The sequence below is a fragment of the Hemibagrus wyckioides genome, linkage group LG11 (genome assembly GCF_019097595.1).
Source record: "Hemibagrus wyckioides isolate EC202008001 linkage group LG11, SWU_Hwy_1.0, whole genome shotgun sequence".
Taxonomy (NCBI): Eukaryota; Metazoa; Chordata; class Actinopteri; order Siluriformes; family Bagridae; genus Hemibagrus; species Hemibagrus wyckioides.
In genome coordinates this window covers 13,083,697-13,103,763 of record NC_080720.1, presented here as the reverse complement: position 1 = coordinate 13,103,763, position 20,067 = coordinate 13,083,697, and the positions used below count along the sequence as shown (strand labels likewise).

The following is a 20,067-nucleotide window of genomic DNA, read 5'->3' as shown; positions in this document are numbered from 1 at the left end:
AGTCTGTGAGAACAGAAATGATCTAATTCTATCAGATTCAGCTATAAAGCAATAAATGTTAATGACTGGCTCCAGTAAATTCCTTGGGTCAATCCTACAGCTCTTTGTCCCTGTAAACCTCTGCTCTCAGAGCTTTAGTTCCTACATACCTTGAGCTCTTAGAAACTGAAGGAAAGCCATGGTTTTGTCTTTTCCTGGCTAGGACTAAAATTTAACAGTGGTTTCTACTTTCTCAGATGAGAGAAAAAAAAAAACACAGCCAGCGACTACCCAAATGTTGAGGTTGTCACACAACCACATGAGACGAGTTTCATGTGACTCAGGCATGTGTAGAAATTCCAGCAAAATTCTTACTTCATTAATGAGATCTTCAAGTAATGAGATTTTGATTAAGAGATTAGAATTACGTCACATTCAACTTTATTCAGCATTTAAAAATACTTTTGATGTAGATGTAAATGTATGTGAATGTAAATGATGTCAAGATTTTTTAAAGTTAAAAACAGGGCATTATTATTTTTTTTTTTGAGCAGAAAATGGTGTCACGGGGGTGGCTTTAGTAGTGCGCTCTGGGTCACTTGTGTAGATCTCTAAATGGATCTATGGCTAGCTTGCAGGAGTTAAAGCTGACCTGAAGTAAGCAGGAAAAGGCTATGGGCACAATGACCTTCAGAATCTCTCGCAATGTATCATGCAGAGACCTCCGTGCTTTAGTCTGAATCAAAAAGAGCTGGGGAAAAAAGATGCTTCAATACTCTTAAGCTTTCTACTTTAAACTCGGTGAAAACATCGACGGAACTCTAAGAGTTTAATTTCCGTTCCTTTTAAGAGCTGGCGCTTTGATTGTGTCGTTTCATATGTGGCATAATTTGCATGCACAAATAAGCAGTTGCAGCTCTTTTCAAGGACAGCAGCCTCTGAGTGATCTGAAACTATAGCTGCGCATCATCCTTGACATTGACTGGCTTCCTAATGTCAACAACAACAAACAGCCACCAATCAGCACACAATAACATGTAACCGAGCGATGGCACTTCATCTCGCTTTCACACCAAAACAAGCGTCGCTGACACAATTTGGACAAACAAATCTCGAATGACAATTTCTCTAAAATCGGATGAGGGCTATTTATTTATTTATTTTTCTTAAGAAATACAATGCATTCTATGTTCTCGATGAATTGGTATGATGATGTTTATAGCACAGCTCAAATTTCTGAATGTGATTGGTCAGAAATTTAACAATTTAACTTAATTTAACTCTACTATAAATGCTGTTAATGTTAACACACGTTCGCTGTGATGCGTTATTGTTGATAAAGTAACAGCTCATACACAAGGACATGTTCGGTGCACACGTCACATAATCTATAACAAATAGTAAATGATTTTAAAAATGTGTTGTATAAACAAATAAAATGTATAATTGGAGATATAGTGGTGAATTTTAGAAGAGGATGAGGGGTAAAGGGGGTAAGCGAGAAGGGGGGGGTGAGGGGTAGAGGGAGAGAGACAGAAAGAGAAAAAGTGAGAGAGAGAGAGAGAGAGAGAGAGAGATGGGGGACTGATGAGAGGAAGATGCACAACTAACTTTACACAACATTAAATCTAACAAATAAAACCATTAAAATGTGTGATGTGTTGTTCGTTAATAAATTAATAAATTCAAGACTGTGTTTCTGGGCAAATCGTTGTGGTGTAAAAGGAATAACACACTCCACACCGCTTCAAGGGCCTTGCATTATTTTCTTTTTTTAAAAAAAGAAAACAGTCTGAAGTGTGTTATTCCACTTAAACACTATAACGAGGCAATCTGAACATGTGTGAAACAAGAAACTAAACTAAATAACATATTCAAAGGACAGTAATATCATGAAATGGTATTCAAGGTGAAGAGTGACTGTCAGCAGACTCTAAACCAATCAGATCTGAGAATTCAGCAGCACTGTGGGACAAAAACTCCATCATCTCCATCTCCATCATCTCCACATAAGAATCAAGTTTAAAATGCAGATGAGTATAGGGACTTTTTCATTACCTGCTGTTATGCCAAAGGGGATGTAAACAGTCCAGCTGAGAACAGAGAGCACTAATCTGGACTAATTATACCAGCGTTAGGTCAAAGCTACAGCTACTGGGCCTGTGAGAGATTAAAGAAGTGAAGAAGCAGAGCGCTTATGTTCTTGAGTGAGTCAGAGGACACATTAAAGATACAGGCTTTGATTTGCTTTTTATTCATCTTCAGTGGATCTGGAGCCTATCCCGGGAATTCCGGACTCAGGGCAGGAATACTTTAAGTATTGGATGCCAGTCTACACACTAACACACACACACACACTCAAGTTGGGGAATGTTAGATTCACCAGGAGACTCCACGGCTTGTTTCTGGGAGACGGGAAGAGACCGGAGTGGAAACCGGAGAAGCCGAGAACGAATGGAAACAGTGCACAGACAGTAAGCTGGACAGCACCAAGGCTTTGTGGAGAGTCTGCTTTACACAACACTCTATAAACTGTCACGAAGCAGCCTATAACTACATCTTAACATCTGAGCTGAGTTCATCAATTGTTCAATATGTCATAACATGCATCAGTTAAGGAGTTATGGATGGGCAAAATGACCAAAACTAGCATAATCACAATTCTCAAAAACATTTCTATGAAACGCTTTTCTGCTATGGATGAAGAACATTATCATTTGTTTTTCTGTAATGTTATGTGTGTAAGGATGTGGTAGCTTGGTGGTTAAGATGATGGACTACTAATCGGAAGGTTGTGAGTTTGAATCCCAGGTCTACCAAGCTGCCTCTGTTGGGCCCCTAAGCAAGGCCCTTAACCCCCAATTGCCCCCATTCTCTTTATCACTTTTTCTCTACCTCTCTTGCTCGCTCACTCACTCTCTTTCTCTCTCTCTCTCTCTCTCTCTCTCTCTCTCTCTCCCTCTAATGCCGTAAATGTAATGTATAGTGTGTGTCTTCTTAAATAAGAACAAATATATGACAATATCCATTACATTTCATAAAATCACACTCGAACATAATTGATCACGCTATCAGTATTGTCATGCTTTCCAGCTCTAAATAACCTACATTTCTATGACTCCAGCTGAGATGATCTTCTAAACACGCGGAGTTAAAAAGCATCACATGGCAACCCACAAGCCCTGACCCACCTGAGCCTTTCTCCATCACAGTCTTCCAGAGACCTCTATGATAATCACTACTATGTAAGTAAAAAAGCATGAATATAAAATATTGTTATAAAAATGTGTGTGCGCGCGCGTGTGTGTATGTGTGAGTGCATTTGTGTGTGTGTGTGTGTGTGTGCAGGATATCATTTTTGTTAATGTGACAATCCTTACACAATGTGTGTGAAGGGAAACACAGTCTCACTGGACAGGAGTGTCCAAGCGTCTGATGCAGGGAGTGTGTTCATTTGTTAAAGTGTGTTTGGTTTGAGAGCGAGTGGGAGGAGCTCTGTCAGATCCAAACAGTATTTATTCCACAGGACTTTGACCCCTGGGTCCAATCCTAATGATCATTCATGGTTTATATGATGTGTAGACTATCTGTACAAGATAATGAAAAAGAATCTGCTCAGAAACACACTCGCAGTGAGAATATAAAGTTTAAAACATAACTCCGAGGTGTGTTTAAATGTGAATTAGATCCAGATTGTTCCAATAAAATGAAGTCATTTTCAACACTTTTAGTCACAAAACATTTCATAATAAAAGTGTCCTGACTCACTTAGATACGATCGCTGGTTACATTTGCAAATTGAGGTCATTTATTCAAAATCACTGGTAGATACTGAAAGAAGGGGAAATTCTGAGTAAATGAAAGAACAATTAAAAAAATGTTACGATATACAGATGAAGCTGCTGGATGAATTAAATCAATGCAAAAAAAGTGTGTGTGTATGTGTTTGTGTGTGAACCTGTGTGTGTACGTGTCTATACGTGTGTGTACCTGTGTGTGTGCGTGTGTGAGTATGCGTGTGTATACATATGTGTGTGTGTGTATATACGTGTGTGTGTGTATATACGTGTGTGTGTGTGTTTGCTTTAAGCTATCCTGTAATGAGTGAGTGAGTTAGGACAGCTGCCTATCAAACAGGCCAGATGTGTCACAGCAGTGCAGGAAACCACTTCACCAAATTTACTAAAACGCACATTGTTGCTACACTGCTTTATTTTCTGCTGTGCTTGTGGCCGGAAGAATATTTTCACAATCGTTGACCTCAGCAGCTAGCAATAAAACTTTTGACTCTTTCCCTAGTGCTGTTGCAGACCCACCCAAATGAGCAAACCCTCCGAGACTATTAAACAAGGTAAAGTAAAGCAGAAAAACCTTTTTCCTGAGAAAATCATCAGGCCTGAGTGTGGCTGACCCTGGCGTTACGAACTATCCCGTTCTAACACTTTATGCTGAGCTGTAAGTGTAAGTATGCAGCGGTTTTCAAAATCTGCACTTACGTAATCTTTAACTGAGAAACACTTTAACTGCCTTTTTTAATATATCTTGTATGTGTGTGTCAGTGAGTGTGTGTGCATGTGTGTTTGTGTATAAAGCCCTGTAAAATGTATGAATACTGATCACTGACCAGTGTTTGACTCTTTTATGAACAAACACACACACACACACACATACATACACACACACACACAGACCTGCACCACAATTTCATAGCTGATTACAAAGAAACAGCTCCTGCGCTAACAGTAATGTTTACTACTGTGCGAAATTAGACAATTTTTTTGATAACATAGCTGCAATTACAACACTGACAACTTTTTTCCCCCAAAACTTCAGGAGGATTGAGGGCTGCATGTGCAGACTACACACTCATTACTGATGCTGGGTTTATTTTGAGGCCTCTCGGGAGCCGCTAATTAAAAAGACCTGGAGACACACAAATAAGAACTGCTTTAATACTTATAAAAAAAAACCTTGCAAATCAGTTCAGAGAAAGCTTCCTTCCTTAGTAAGTCTCATCAATCTAACAGGTGGGAGTCAGTTGTTCCAAATGGGGTGGCGTTGACTCTAAACGAAATGGCCTACATTCATTTTGTCGAACTATTTAGCAAAGTGCCCTAGGCTTCAACTTGAGCGGTCTCTAAACTTCATTTAACATCTATTAATGATATGGGTCATTATAAATTTAGACTCATAACACTTTCCAAAAATGAGAAATGACTGATAGACATACAAAACATGAGTGGCTTTGTATCTGTAGATTCCTGACCTGACTGAATATAATACTGATCGGATGATTGGTGGAGTTGCTGGTTACTTGTCTAGAAAAAAAGATTTGATATTTGCCTCAAAATGACCAACAACTTGAGCTAAAAGGCAGATTTCCATGATTTACTGTCTGTGTAGAAACACACTAAGGCTCCATAACCCTATATATATCACACTATCGTTTTAGACAAATAAAATGTGTTACATCAGAGGGCTTCTTTTTCACTGAACTAACACTAAAATGTGAAGAATATACTGCAGAGCATCATTTATTTTGCCTTGTTCACTGGTTCCCAGAATCCCTGAATCCCTCATCATCAAAACTCATCTTCCATCCTGACCGCTACAGCCACAGGGTCCAAAGTCCAAACCCAGCCTCTATTTAGTTGTACTTCTGAAAAGCCAGGATGAGCCAACCTTTAAGAAACATCTATTGTGGACTTGTCAGCTGACAGGCTGCGGTCAAGCCCAGAACCCAGCAGGATATTTCACCAGAGCTCTGTAATAGAGCTGATCAACGTATAAAAAAAGCAATAATAATAAAACTACTCCTAGTTCAAGCGAGTCAGGCTTTTTAATCATGAACCTTCGTTGCCAGATCCTCTGTCGCGGTTTATCCTGTCACATGCGTTTATGTAAATTATTTAGCCGAAGGAAGTTTATCAGACCAGAGAGAGCTGGAGTGGACAGAAACAAAAAAGAGAATGTCTGAAGATGAATGGACAGAGAGATGTACTCGTTTATTTCCCTGCATCAAATTCAAAACAGATGTGACTCAGAGCTGCGATGTGCAAAACAGCTTCATGAGTGGGTGGATATGAAGGTGCGAGACAAATAAAAGCCCTGCACTAAATACCCCTGGTCTGAAGACTCGAGTGATTAGAAATGTGGAAACCCCCTTAGTTCTCTTTCTCTGATATCTGTGTTTGTAGTGTGTCAGGCTTTGAGGTGACTGATGATCTCTAGTGTGGTATTATTATTATTAGTAGTAGTATTAGTATTATTATTATTATTTCTCTAACTGCTAGGTGTTAATCTTCATTCATAGACTGTATCATTCCTAGTTTAACTTATCACTTTAGGACTAGTTGTTGCAGTGTCTCCTACAAGTATTTCCTACAATCACACTTTTTTTTTTTTTATAGCATACAGTGTTTGTATTGTTTCCAGTCAGGTGAAAGGAAGCATTTATGTCACTGTCATCTCTTTGAAAGGCACTACACAGAGATTAGGGTTCACTTAAAAAGAAACTGTGGATCCATCATTTACCTGTGGCGTGCGACTCTTATATGGAGAGCTGCTCTCCAGATCGGCCAGGATACTGGTCAAAGAGTCGATCTCGGCGTCCAGGCTGGAGCGTCTCTCCTCCAGGGTCTTCTCCGGTCCTTTGATCTATAACACAAATACACAGCACATATTAAACACTTCAATAGAACTGAAAATCAAACATGCGGGGAAGAGTACCAGTGTAGCTTGTGAGTAAACCTTAAGAATATGACATGAACATGCCACTTTAAAAAGATAAAAAAAAAAAGATTTAGATCCATAAGGAGCAAGCCAGAGGTTGAAGAATTTAATCCAGATGTGTGCCAAGCAACAGTAAGAAAATAACAAAGGAAAAAAAATATCTGAATTAATCAGAAACAGATCGAAGTTCAGAAAAATAAAGAAATAGAAAAATTATTTAATTATTTTATTTAAAATAAATTAAAAAAAAATTATATATATACATATATATATATATATATATATATATATATATATATATATATATATATATATATATATAGATATATATATATAAATATATAAATAAATAAATATATTTATATATAAATTGCCCTGTTCACTGTATGCAATATACATCATGTCAATGAGTTGTTTTTCTTTTAATTATTTTTTTACTTTTGCAATTTTCTACTTTATATTCTTTTTATACTTCTACAGTATCCGATACTGCAGTCTAAAATTCATTGTACTGCTGTGGAATGATATTAAAAGCATTCTATTGTACCGTACCCTATTCTATAGATAGTTAAGAAATGAATTAAATAAATCAATTTGAGCTCTTGAGCTTTGTTACAGAAACCTATTGAAAATGACAGCTTTGACATAGACAATTCTACCGGTTTCTACTTTTGGAGAAAAGAAACTATAAAAAAAAAAGAATTTATGCGTGCATTCAGATGTTATATCATACATGGATATTCAAGGCCTAAACTGCATTGATGTTATAAAAATCAATGAGTCTTTATAAATAAAAAGCAGTACCTCGTTACTGTGTAGATTGATTGATTCATTAGGATTAAAGGGATACATTGTATGAAAGCAGGCTGGAAATCATTACAGCTTCTAAAGAACAACATGTGGAGAAGTAGGTCAGCTGAAGTGTGTGGACTAGCAATAAAGCTACAGGTTCTGTAGACTGTTGCCCTTTGCACAGGAGCGAGATGAATGAAAGACTCGTCATGGTGTTCTTTAACAGGGACGGGGTGGGACGAGAAGGGAAGGGAAGGGAAGGGAAGAGAAGAAGAGAAAAGAAGAGAAGAGAAGAGAAGAGAAGAGAAGAGAAGAGAAGAGAAGAGAAGAGGGCAAAAGGTAAACAAAGCAGAGAGGAGAGGAGAGGAGAGGAGAGGAGAGGAGAGGAGAGGAGAGGAGAGGAGAGGAGAGGAGACAATCACAACTATCCCAAAAGTACAAAAATACCCAGCATCCCACTGCACATACACTATATTGCCAAAAGTATTCGCTCACCTGCCTTGACTCGCATATGAACTTAAGTGACATCCCATTCCTAATCCATAGGGTTCAATATGACATCGGTCCACCCTTTGCAGCTATAACAGCTTCAACTCTTCTGGGAAGACTGTCCACAAGGTTTAGGAGTGTGTTTATGGGAATTTTTGACCATTCTTCCAGAAGCGCATTTGTGAGGTCACACACTGATGTTGGACGAGAAGGCCTGGCTCTCAGTCTCCGCTCTAATTCATCCCAAAGGTGTTCTATCGGGTTGAGGTCAGGACTTGAGTCAGGACTTGGTCAGGTTGAGGTCAGCAGGCCAGTCAAGTTCATCCACACCAGACTCTGTCATCCATGTCTTTATGGACCTTGCTTTGTGCACTGGTGCACAGTCATGTTGGAAGAGGAAGGGGCCAGCTCCAAACTGTTCCCACAAAGTTGGGAGCATGGAATTGTCCAAAATGTCTTGGTATGCTGAAGCATTCAGAGTTCCTTTCACTGGAACTAAGGGGCCAAGCCCAGCTCCTGAAAAACAACCCCACACCATAATCCCCCCTCCACCAAACTTTACACTTGGCACAATGCAGTCAGACAAGTACCGTTCTCCTGGCAACCACCAAACCCAGACTCATCCATCAGATTGTCAGATGGAGAAGCGTGATTCGTCACTCCAGAGAACGTGTCTCCACTGCTCTAGAGTCCAGTGGCGGCGTGCTTTACACCACTGCATCCGACGCTTTGCATTGCACTTGGTGATGTATGGCTTGGATGCAGCTGCTCGGCCATGGAATCCCATTCCATGAAGCTCTCTGCGCACTGTTCTTGAGCTAATCTGAAGGCCACATGAAGTTTGGAGGTCTGTAGCGATTGACTCTGCAGAAAGTTGGCGACCTCTTCGCACTATGCGCCTCAGCATCCGCTGACCCCGCTCCGTCAGTTTACGTGGCCTACCACTTCGTGGCTGAGTTGCTGTCGTTCCCAAACACTTCCACGTTCTTATAATACAGCTGACAGTTGACTGTGGAATATTTAGGAGCGAGGAAATTTCACGACTGGATTTGTTGCACAGGTGGCATCCTATCACAGTTCCACGCTGGAATTCACTGAGCTCCTGAGAGCGACCCATTCTTTCACAAATGTTTGTAAAAACAGTCTGCATGCCTAGGTGCTTGATTTTATACACCTGTGGCCATGGAAGTGATTGCAACACCTGATTCTGATTATTTGGATGGGTGAGCGAATACTTTTGGCAATATAGTGTATATCCTGCTATAACATCAGACTACACTGAGCATGTGGCAGCAGTCAGAATGATAGCAAGCGACTCTGTTTAGAGGCAGATGATGGAGAAGTCTCTGGCTCCTCTCATCTGGAGGTTCCTATGTTCCTATGGAAACTGAGGTGTGATTCATGGTTACACCACTAACTGGTCAATAATGACCAATTTGTGAGATATTTAAGAGGATTGTTGCAGAATAGAGGCTTTGCAGTTTAATTGAGCCGTCTGTTCTCCAGCACAGAGCGTGCCTAAGTGCTGTGTGAACGACATAATTACCACGTTAGAGGAATCAGCTTTATAACAGCAGAGAGGTCAAGATGTCAGCTCAGGCTCGTAAAAGAAATGACAGGACAGACTATGTAAGTCGGCCAGGAAGCTGAAATTGAATTACAAAAAAAAGCCAAGTAGAGAGTTTCTTAGTGCGAGAAAAGAATGGAGAAGCTGCGTGATGAGACTCTATGTCTGATATTTGCATGCGTACGCACATCCAACTACTGTGCATGAAGTTACAGGAAAACAATAGACGTTGGTTTGTGGTGGTGTTTGCGTATTCAAATTCGCCGCTGCACTTTGACCTCTTCCTCTTGTTAGTTCTGCTTAGGCACAGAAATAAGTCAACATCCTTTTTTTCCCCCCTCACTCCTATTCAAGAAACACGTGGAGAATTGGAACAAGGGAAAGTTGTGGCTCATGTGGTACAGCGCTCTACTGCAAAAATTACACGTTCGAGTCTGCATGTGGAAAACAACTTAAAAAAAATACAGAGAGAGGGATTCAAATAAATTTATTTCCCTTTTGTGTTCTGGTATGTTCTTTTTTCTTAAATATAGTATAAAAGGAAAGAGAATATTTAACACAGATTAACACGTACTGTCCAATCTTATCCGGAAGGAGCCGGCGTGGGTTTCACTCCAACTGAGCAGAAGCCACACCTGAGTCTAGTGAAAGCCAAGATCAACTAATTAAACACGTGGAATCAGATGTGTTTAACTGGAACGAAAACCTGACCTCACACCGGCCCTTTCCGGATAAGATTAGACACCGCTGGATTAACAGATGAGCTTTTCACTTAGAAGCTGAACTAACACAGGGAGCACAGAAGCGCTAGCTCAGTGAACAGGACACTGGACAACAGATCAGAGGGTCATGTCACCAAATCCCACCACCACCACCAAGCTGCCAGCCCTGGGCCCCTGAGCAAGGCCCCCAACCTTTAGCTGCTCAGATGTATAAGAACAAGTTAAATAAATCGCTCTAGAAACGAACATCTGCCAAAAGTTGTGTAAATGTAAATGTATAGTAGATCCCTCAAGATAAGATGTTAGATTTGCACTTCCCTAAAAACACCTTATTTTCAACTTTGCTTATTTTCACCTGGATATACTTAAAAACAAAACAAAAAAAAGGCTCATCCAATTTACTTAACTGAAATGCGTACATCCGTAACATAATTAGTTTTCCTACATGATTATGATTTGAAAGTGTATTTTCAAAGCACTGTATAAAATCAAACAACGGGTTCACACCTGAGCTGAGAACCGAACCCACAATGCCGGTGTTCTGCACAGACACATTACCCACTGCACTATTCTAACACACGTGATTTAATTGGCTAAACTGAACATTAGAGTTGGAGATCTGATCAGCGCCAACATCCTCGTGAGATTTCGCAATGTAACCGGTTTATGTGAATACTATGTAACCTGGTCACACTCACTCTACATCATTCAGTTCTTGTTTAACTCTATTTACATTGCCAGCAGAATGGAAAAAGACTTATAGGACATTTTCAGCACAATCAGTATAAACAAATTCATTAATTTATCTCTGATAAATCTGATATAAAACAAGTCAGGACTCTCAGTGCGAGACATTTGTTTTTCCCCTCTGTCTGTGTAAGCATAACCTTACACTGAATTTTAGTGGCTTAAAATAAATTTATGAAGCAGCATTTGGGGAGTCTCAGAGAGCAGAAATGGGTTCAATATCACTATTTAATTTGAAGATATAGTATAATCATTTGAGTGGTTTTTTTGGAACTTTTCTATGAATATATTGCCTAGGTAAGAACAAAAATATTCAATGCTGAACATCACAAAACCGGAACAAAAATCCATTTGGTAAAAAATAAATTAAATATAAATATGTTTTACGGGCAATGCGAGGGCAGAACGCTGCATGTTTTAGACGTAATTTTCACCTTTTAGTCAAGGACGCAAACATTTAATGTATATTAGTGCACTTAACTGGCTCGTAAGCTCACCACACATTGTCACATTACTTTAGCTACCACCTCGTCAATTAGGTTTCAAAGCAGCCAGAACATGTGACACTGGAGCGCTCACATACCTGGGAGACTAATTTACAGTTTGATGAATTCATGATCCATGAGAAGACTTTTAAAGGTCAGAGGTTTCCACAGCCTCTCACTATCATGTTTCATGCAAGATTGACACAAGAATTCTTAAAATACAGAATACATCAGAGAGCTCTTTATCAGATCATGACAAGGTGCTAACTCCGGGTGTGCTTACACATTTACTGCTGCCTTCATATTCAGCGTTAGAAAGAAGTGAAAGCACTAAACAGGACTCTGAAAGATCATTGTGAAAACAAATGTGATTGAAATGTTTGAAACCGACAAAGAAAAGTTTTAAAAAGAAAAAAGAATCTTTTGCTTGGTGCATAAAGCAGTTCAGGTTAGAGATCAGAGGCAGGGTTAGTGCTTAGAGCAGTACTAATCCAACAAAATCATTTTCTCTTATTAGAATTCCTGCAACTGGTGTGAGTTCGGGTTGTTTAAAAAAAAAATAAAAATAAACGCCTGTGATCCGAGCGATGTCTCTGCTATCAGCAGTTTCAGTTCATGACTTTAATGAAGCAGAGAGAGGCAACAAACAAGGCAATTAACCATGAAGCGGTTGTGTTTACTGGCAAACACAAACCATGATAAACGATTAGAAATGTAATATGCTGTAAAATAACCCAGTTACAACAGCTGCAAACAGCATTACAGACATTAGATAAAGGGAAATACAATAAGAGCATGTAGATATGAATGTGAGCGAGTAGGGAGCGTGTGTGAAGGCAGCTGCTGTGCAACTCTGTAATCACTTTGCAAAATTAATTAGCCCAGAATTCACCCTATTGACTATGTTAAAAAATGAGTTATTATTTTTAAAGAAAGAGGACTTTATATATAGAACCTGTGCTCATGTATGTCAACACATAATCTTTAGAATCTTTAGAATACAATACATTGCAATATGACAGCCTGGAAAAAGGCTTTTCCACTATTTATACTAGTTTGTGAAAGGACCAACCAGATATTTTAAAGTCTAGTTACATCCAGAAGTCAAAAACTTTAAACCATGGAATGAAAAATATTTCATTCCAATTCCAGTAAAAATCGCCTCATCTACCTTTACATTTCTAATTTATTATTTAATCTATTCATAGAAAAACATTACTACTAGTTTACAACAGGAAATGTGTTCTCGCTCTGTGTATTTAAACACGAGTCTCATCAGTGTCTCTTTACTCGACTGAAAGTCTGTGAGGAAATGACTGCTGATTAATTCAGTCAGTTTTGTATCTTCTGTTGACTAATTTCCCTCTTATTAACGTATGTCTTTTAAGTGGGAAGAGATGGGGTGGGGTGTGATAGGGGGATGAGTAACGGTAGCTAAGTGGTTGGCATGTTTCCCTCAAGCTTTGGGGGTTTCCTCTGGGCACTCCAGTTTCCTCCCCCAGTCCAAAGACATATGTTGTAGACTGATTGGCATTTCTAAATGGTCTGAAGTGTGTAAATAAGTGAGTTTGATGGGTTGACACCGTGCCCAGGATATACCCCTCCTTGTGCCCTGAGACTTCTTGGATAGGCTGATAAGTGCTACAGAAAATGGATGGCTCGATGGTTGAATGGATGGATGTCATTTAAGCATTTTTCTCCTTCTTTATTAATGTGCGTCCAAACCCTATTCTCTGCTGTGATTGATGGATTGACAGACAGTTTGACAGCTGATATCTGATTACAAACTAAATTGATCAGTCTATTCACTTCCTTATTATCATGTAACTATCCAATACCTTAATTAAATCACCTCCTGGGCATTTCTGGTTGAATTCAGCCATATGAACAATGTCAGGGGTTTTCTAGATTGACATGTCATAAGCAAATTCTGGCACATACCCCCTGTGTAGATAGATGTACTTTTTAGACCATTTTATATTCTGCGTTTAAACATGTTTAGATAATGATTTATAACTTCACTGTCTGGTGTCACCCAGAAGAGAATGGACTTCCTTCGAGCCTTTTTCCTCTCGAGGTTTCTTCCTGATGCTTCCTCAGAGAGTTTTTTCTTAGCCCAGTCATCTCTGGCTTGTTGATTAGGATCTAAATCTAAATCTGAACCTACTGGTAAAAGGATTATATGATTCAAATTGAACTGAATTGATAATACAGTCATATATGCAACTTCTTAAAGGTTTCCACTAGGGGAAGTGACTGAGGTGAGCCAATAGGTGTCAGTCTTCACTATAGCCTCAGTGCCACTACACAGAGGTCAGATGAATGTGAGTCAGATAAGCAACAAGGCCATACACAGCAGTTGCAGCAACATTGCAAACGGTTTGGAAAGATCATGGTGGAAATTTTGATCTTACTAGGTCACGTATACATGTGTGGCTGTGAAGTATAGTCTCACCTGAAATCCAAAGGAGCTCTCGTCCATCGGTGGAGGCGGAGGGAAGGATGAAGATGTCAAACCGCTGGCGTCCACTACAGGTGGAGGCGGAGGAGGGTAATCACCTGTAGATTTTAAAAAGCAGATTGTAAAGTGGAATCATGAAATACTTTCTGGGGAAAAAAAACCCCATAAGATTAAAGCAGCCTTGAATGCAGAAACATTAAAGCAGCCTTGCAGTCCAAAAATAATCCTGTATTACAACAGGGGGATGCAATACTTCAAGATTACATTTTGATCTGTAACAAGGAGACAGAGACACTTCGTTTCTTCATAAAACAAATGTGAGTGTGTGAGTTTCGACTCATATTCCATCCATATTCGTCCTTAAAGTTTCACGCACACGTCTCATTGTGATAACTAGATTTACTATGCATCGATAAGCAGGTATTTACTAAGATCAAACAAGCAAACCTTGCATCCAAAACTAGTTAAACATTGCACTTGTCTAGCCAAAAGCATGGCAACATGCCAAACACGGAATTCTAAAGTCCAGCGCTAATCCCTGGATTGGATTGCTCTGGAGGTTTCAGGCTAAAGGAAGCTCCCGTCTCTAAACTAGATCCTGCTTGGCTGTACTCCCAGTTCCATTCTAGAGTCATTGGTTTGACCGTGTATTTCTAGGGTCCAAACCAATATAGTGTGTAGAGACTAGAGGCTATACGACCAAACAGGAAATTGTTGCTATTTTCTGTCTTTGATCAGATTTGTCCAAAAAAAAAAAGAAAAAGAAATGAAATAAACTCCTTGTTTTCTTAGGCCTTGTATTTGGCTACATTAGAGTCTGATGTGACTGATGTAGTTTATCAAAGTGAGCAAATTAATGAACTGTGGTCATGCAAAACTAAATGAAACCATTACCAAACCATAAATTAGACACAAGTTCGTGTCTTGCAGAGCAGCATTTCTCTTAGGCTGCTGAAGCTTCTGTGCAAAACGAGGAAGTTTATGGTAAAAACTTCATGACCTCCAGTTATGATTATTAAGAAAGCCTTTTTAACTGGTCATGAACCATGTCAACTTTTATTCTCCCTCCTCTTCCATACTCCTCTCTCTCTCTCTCTCTCTCTCTCTCTCTGAGAATGTTATGGTTCTTCTTAACAGCCCACAAATATCTCATGTTGTAAATGTGTTAGTCTAGTTTCTAATGGAACAATCATTAAGACAGAAGTAGGAAGACCACCAAGGGTAGAAAATACAGTTGGTGGTCTTCACTGAAAGTTAACCCACGTCTGTAGCCCTTTACAGGAGCTCGGTTTGAGTCAAGTCAGTTTAAGTCGGTTTGACCAAGTCTGAATACCTGAAGTCATTGGCCTACTTGACCTAAACATTCAATTTTACGCTGACTCACAATGAGCTGATGAGTATCCCAGGATAGAAACATGCCAAACCAGTTCCAAATAAAAAAACCTGCCAAACAGCACTACTGTAACACTACTGTGATGACACTAGTGTTACAATGAAAACCACCTTAAAGAAGTTACGATCTGTGCCTGTGGTATTTTCCTAGAAGCCCTGCAGCTATTCACTGGCTTTAAGTGAACTTCATCACGGCTTACGCAAACTCTGATAGCATAGTTTCTTCAGAGAGTAAACATTTCTCAGATTGACTTTGAGGTAATGACTCAGGCTTTTTGGAAGTGAATGGTGTCACTAAAAATAAAATATGGACCAGACTTTTTTAATTAAGACTTCTGTTAGAATGATCTTACATAACAGAATCAGTGCTTTCTGTACCATTTTCAGCAACAAAAAAAAAAAAAAAAAACCTTCAAAACAGCTGTGTGAGAACAACTGGGTACACACTTGGAGTCAACTGAATTACAAGAGCCATGCTGAATCACTTAAACCACTCCCTGCAAGTATTCCAGTGTTCGAATACATCGTAGCTAATGCCAGAAATACCATCTTACATCCAACATCCACCCTTCACTAGAGGCTACTACATTTCATTTTCGACGTGGAGCTAAGAACCTCCTACTTTTACAGGATGAGACTGCTTGGATGACATGGCAAATGGCTAACCACATGTCCTAACCACTCGAACAAACTCTTATAACACTCTTATAATAGCTTATAAAGGCATGATGATGTAAACAGACAATAATCATTATTGTGTTCCAATTTTAATGTAGAAATTATAAGTGATACCCTGAATTTATATATTTATGTAAAACTGCTTTTAAAGAGCTATACAAATAAAATTGTGTTTCATACAGAAATGTTCAAGATTCTGAAGCTTGTTGCCAGAAGTGTGCAAAACACGTCACACACTCCATGAGCCCTAAGCGCCCGAGACCAAGACGTCTAGAAATGCTCAAAATTCCTTACTGATGGATTGTCTCTCTCAGTTTATAATGGAGTTCAACGAAGACAATCAAACGATATTTTAGAGCATATAAAGACATAGTGGGAAGGCAGCACAGGTAATGTTAAAGCCTCATAACTTCAAGGTTTCCAGTTTGATCCTGAAGTCTGCATGTTCTTCCTGTAATTCCACAGGTTGCCTCCATTTTCTCTGTTTCTCTCCCATCTCTCTGCAACATGTTGCTTGGTGGGCTGGCTAGAACTTTGAGGAGTAGTAATAAACTGCGGAATGTAAGCAGTGCATAGAATTGTTCTTCTGGAAAATCATATAAATATGAAGACTTTGGCACACTTTAAATCAGAAATATATTTCTAACTTTATGAAATGTAGAAGATCTCAAAATGTATCTTTTTCCCCTGCAGTGTCTGATCAATATTTAGTGAATGCTGTTTCAATGACTCTATATGAATATATATATATATATATATTCATATAGAGTCATTGAAACAGCATTCACTAAATATTATATATATATTGCTTGAAGCAATAATACGCTGGTGTATAAGGTGTCCTGAGTTCGGAATAAGGAGAGGACTCTCCTTATTCGTTAAAAACGGCTTTTATGTTTTGATCTCCAGCCACAGCATCAGCAGCAGAGCTTAAGCTGGGATGACGTTTGTTGGTCCTAAGCTAAGCTATAGAGGCGGCGATGGGAGATCAGAAAGGCCTCGTGTCGTGAATACGAGCAGCTCCATTTGTGCTGACTGGAGAGCCTGAACACTGTGCTCTCACTGATGAAGAGAAGCAGCAGGAACACTTACTTAATGTCACACATTATCACTTGTGCTTTATTGAGTTATTATGCACAAGTGGCTGCTTTGTGTGCACTGCATTCTAATCAGCAATTAACGTTATTTCAGAGCACCATAAAAGGTTTCTTTTTTAATTAGGAACATAACTATTATTAAAGACTTGATTCAAAATGCTGTGGAGACTTCGGCAGGATATTACAGCTCATGCACCAAACTTCCTACAGACTCACACACATTTCAAACAACTTCACCTGCCATTTTGACCTGCCTCATGTCCTGCAGTCTTTAAATAAATACTTACCATTTATTGCTTGGAGCCAGTATATGAAAGGTTGATGTGGCAGCACATACTGTATTTCTTAATGGTGGGAAATTATACAATAGATTTCTTGAGTCTTTAGACTGCTTCTGCATGAGTTCTCTCTAAACATACTATCTAAAATTGTCAAAATTTTGTCAGGCAGAATAATTTTTATCCCCCCCCCACACATACTCTGACCTGGTAATATATATACTTATTCCATTCTTACATCCTACACTTCTCACATGTGGTACCTTTATTTTGGTACCAGAATGATTTAATACACCTTGTAGTTGAGATATACTCATTGTAATTTGAGCATGTCTTTTTCAAACAAGAGGCTTAAAAACAGGCCTCGGTTTTGAAAAGGTTAAGATATCCACAGGCAGATTGGGGAATTAGTATAATATGTCTTATTATTGGTTTAGAAGTAATACATCTGAAAACATAATTGGTGTTTCCCTTTTGCTGAACAATCTAAAATAATCTAAAATTGTGCAACCTGCAGCACAAAAGAACAGTGAAACAAACTTAGAAATGTACCAAGAGATGTAAACAAAATTACAGTCTGTCAAGGACGGTCAGAGTGTGATAATAACCAGCGGGAAATTCCCCAAAACTTATACCTGTGGGAAAAAGCCTCCAAAAACACCACCCAACCACCATAATCACTCACCACATCCTCACTACCTTCCACAACAGCTTGGTAAATAAACACTATTTTAATTAAGTGTAAAAGACAGCATGGCTGATTCATTGCATCATGCAGCTGCAAACAGCAGTACACTGACTTTCTCCTAGAAGGGTACAAGAGCAGAGAGAGAGAGAAAAAACACTGGAGTGTGTGGATTTGAGTGGAATTCCACAGGGACAACAGAGGGAAGTTTGAAGAATCAGACATGAAGGGAGATTAAACTATTGCGAGGGAGTGAAAAGAGTGGAAAGGTGATGAATTCAAACAGCTATTCTCAGCAGGAAGATCTTCAAAAACAGTCAGTGAGAAGAGCATAGCAGAATTGCTAACATGCTGCCAGAGAGAGAAAATGTCAAGGCCTTTGGTTAAATAGTGTATACAGTCATGGGGGAAAAAGAAAGTACAGCCTCTTTCAATTCTTTGATACTTTGATTTATCAGGGCTTTGTTTGTTCCTTAACAATTTCAATAAACAAGGAAATAACTTTAAGTGACAATAAAAATAAAACCCACAATATTTATTCCTTTTTTTTGGTTTACTACTAAAATTAGTTAGCAAGAATAGTTAATCAAGAGGTATATAAAAGAAGAATACTTGGTAGTTTGGTGTTCTGGAGCACTCAGGTATGTATCTACATCATGTCAAGAACGGCCGTCAACCATAACCTCAGAGAAGCAATTACTGATGCTTATCATTCCAAAAAGTGTTAAAAGGCCAACTCCAAACAATTTTTGAAGACAGATACCAAACTTCCAAGGATTGGGCGTCTCAGCAAATTCAACCTAAAGTCAGACAGTCTAGTGCACAGATATAAAGAAAAACCCAGGAGTTAATCTTGTGACCTCAGTCAGCACATTAAATGTTTATGTTTATGACAACACAAGCCAAAAAAGACTGAACAAGTATGGCCATGGAGGCTAGGGATAAAGTCCCGGCTCTCTCCTCATATTACATCTGAACAAACCACAACATTTCTGGAACAATATCCTTTGGACTGATGAGACCATGGTGGAAATGTTTGGTCATAAGTGCAATGTTTGGAGAAAACTAAACCCAGCACATCATCACCAACATCTCACACTAACTTTTAAGCATGGTGGTGATGATTTGGCTGTTTTTGCTGCCACAGGATCTTGGAAACCTGCCGTCACTGAGGCTCTGATGAGCTCCACTAGATACTAGAAGATTCTTAAGACAATCTTATCAAACAAAGGAGTGTTGTGGGTACAGGTTTTCATTCCAACCAAGCAGAAGCCACACCTGAGCCTGCTGAAAGCCAAGATCAGTTGCCTAAACAGGTGGAATCAGGTGGAATTTCAGGTCCTGTTTGATGGGAATGAAAACCTGCACCCACACCAGCCCTTTATGGATAAGAGAAATGTGAGGAGAACAACCCCAACATGAATGCCTTAAAAAGAAAAAAATCAAGGTGTTGAAATGGTCAAGTCAAAATCCAGACTCATTGGTTTACTGTTTAGGGGAAAAAAGATGACTAGACTTTGACATTATTGAGGATCACAAAAGAGTCAACGAGGCATTGATGAATAAAAAGATACTATTGAAACTATCTTTTTCCCAGGATGCTATATCCAGGTGGGAACTGGACTGGCTATACAGTTATGCTATATATGCAGTACACTCCTAAACACTCCTTAAAAAGTGTATGCATATCCTTATTTAGCAACATTTAATAAGCTTGCCAGCAACCAGGGAGTATCTTAGCAACAAGCTAGCCAGCAGACATTACTGAGTAGCTTAGCAACAAACTAACCTGCTAATGCTGGTGATTAATGCTGATGATGAGTACCTTCTCAAAACAGTGATTAGTGTGGACAGTTTTATAGCTTTTACTGTACCAAGTACTATAGCCTGTAGCCTGCATATAATCCTGCTACAAACTAATGTTGATTAGACGTCACTCTGTAAACAGGGAAAGACCAGGTAG

At 39.1% G+C, this 20,067-nt stretch overlaps 1 protein-coding gene across 3 annotated transcripts in view; it reads right to left on the bottom strand.

Annotated features, from left to right (window-relative positions):
- The window catches only part of lpp (LIM domain containing preferred translocation partner in lipoma), a 217,050-nt gene that overhangs the window by 74,435 nt on the left and 122,548 nt on the right, over window positions 1-20,067 (bottom strand). For all 3 annotated transcript variants that reach the window (XM_058402435.1, XM_058402433.1, XM_058402434.1), the window contains 2 exons: window positions 13,969-14,072; window positions 6,514-6,636 (listed from right to left, as the gene is read on the bottom strand). In XM_058402435.1, coding sequence (XP_058258418.1) covers window positions 6,514-6,636; window positions 13,969-14,072 — 227 coding nt within the window. The remainder of the gene's footprint in view (window positions 1-6,513; window positions 6,637-13,968; window positions 14,073-20,067) is intronic.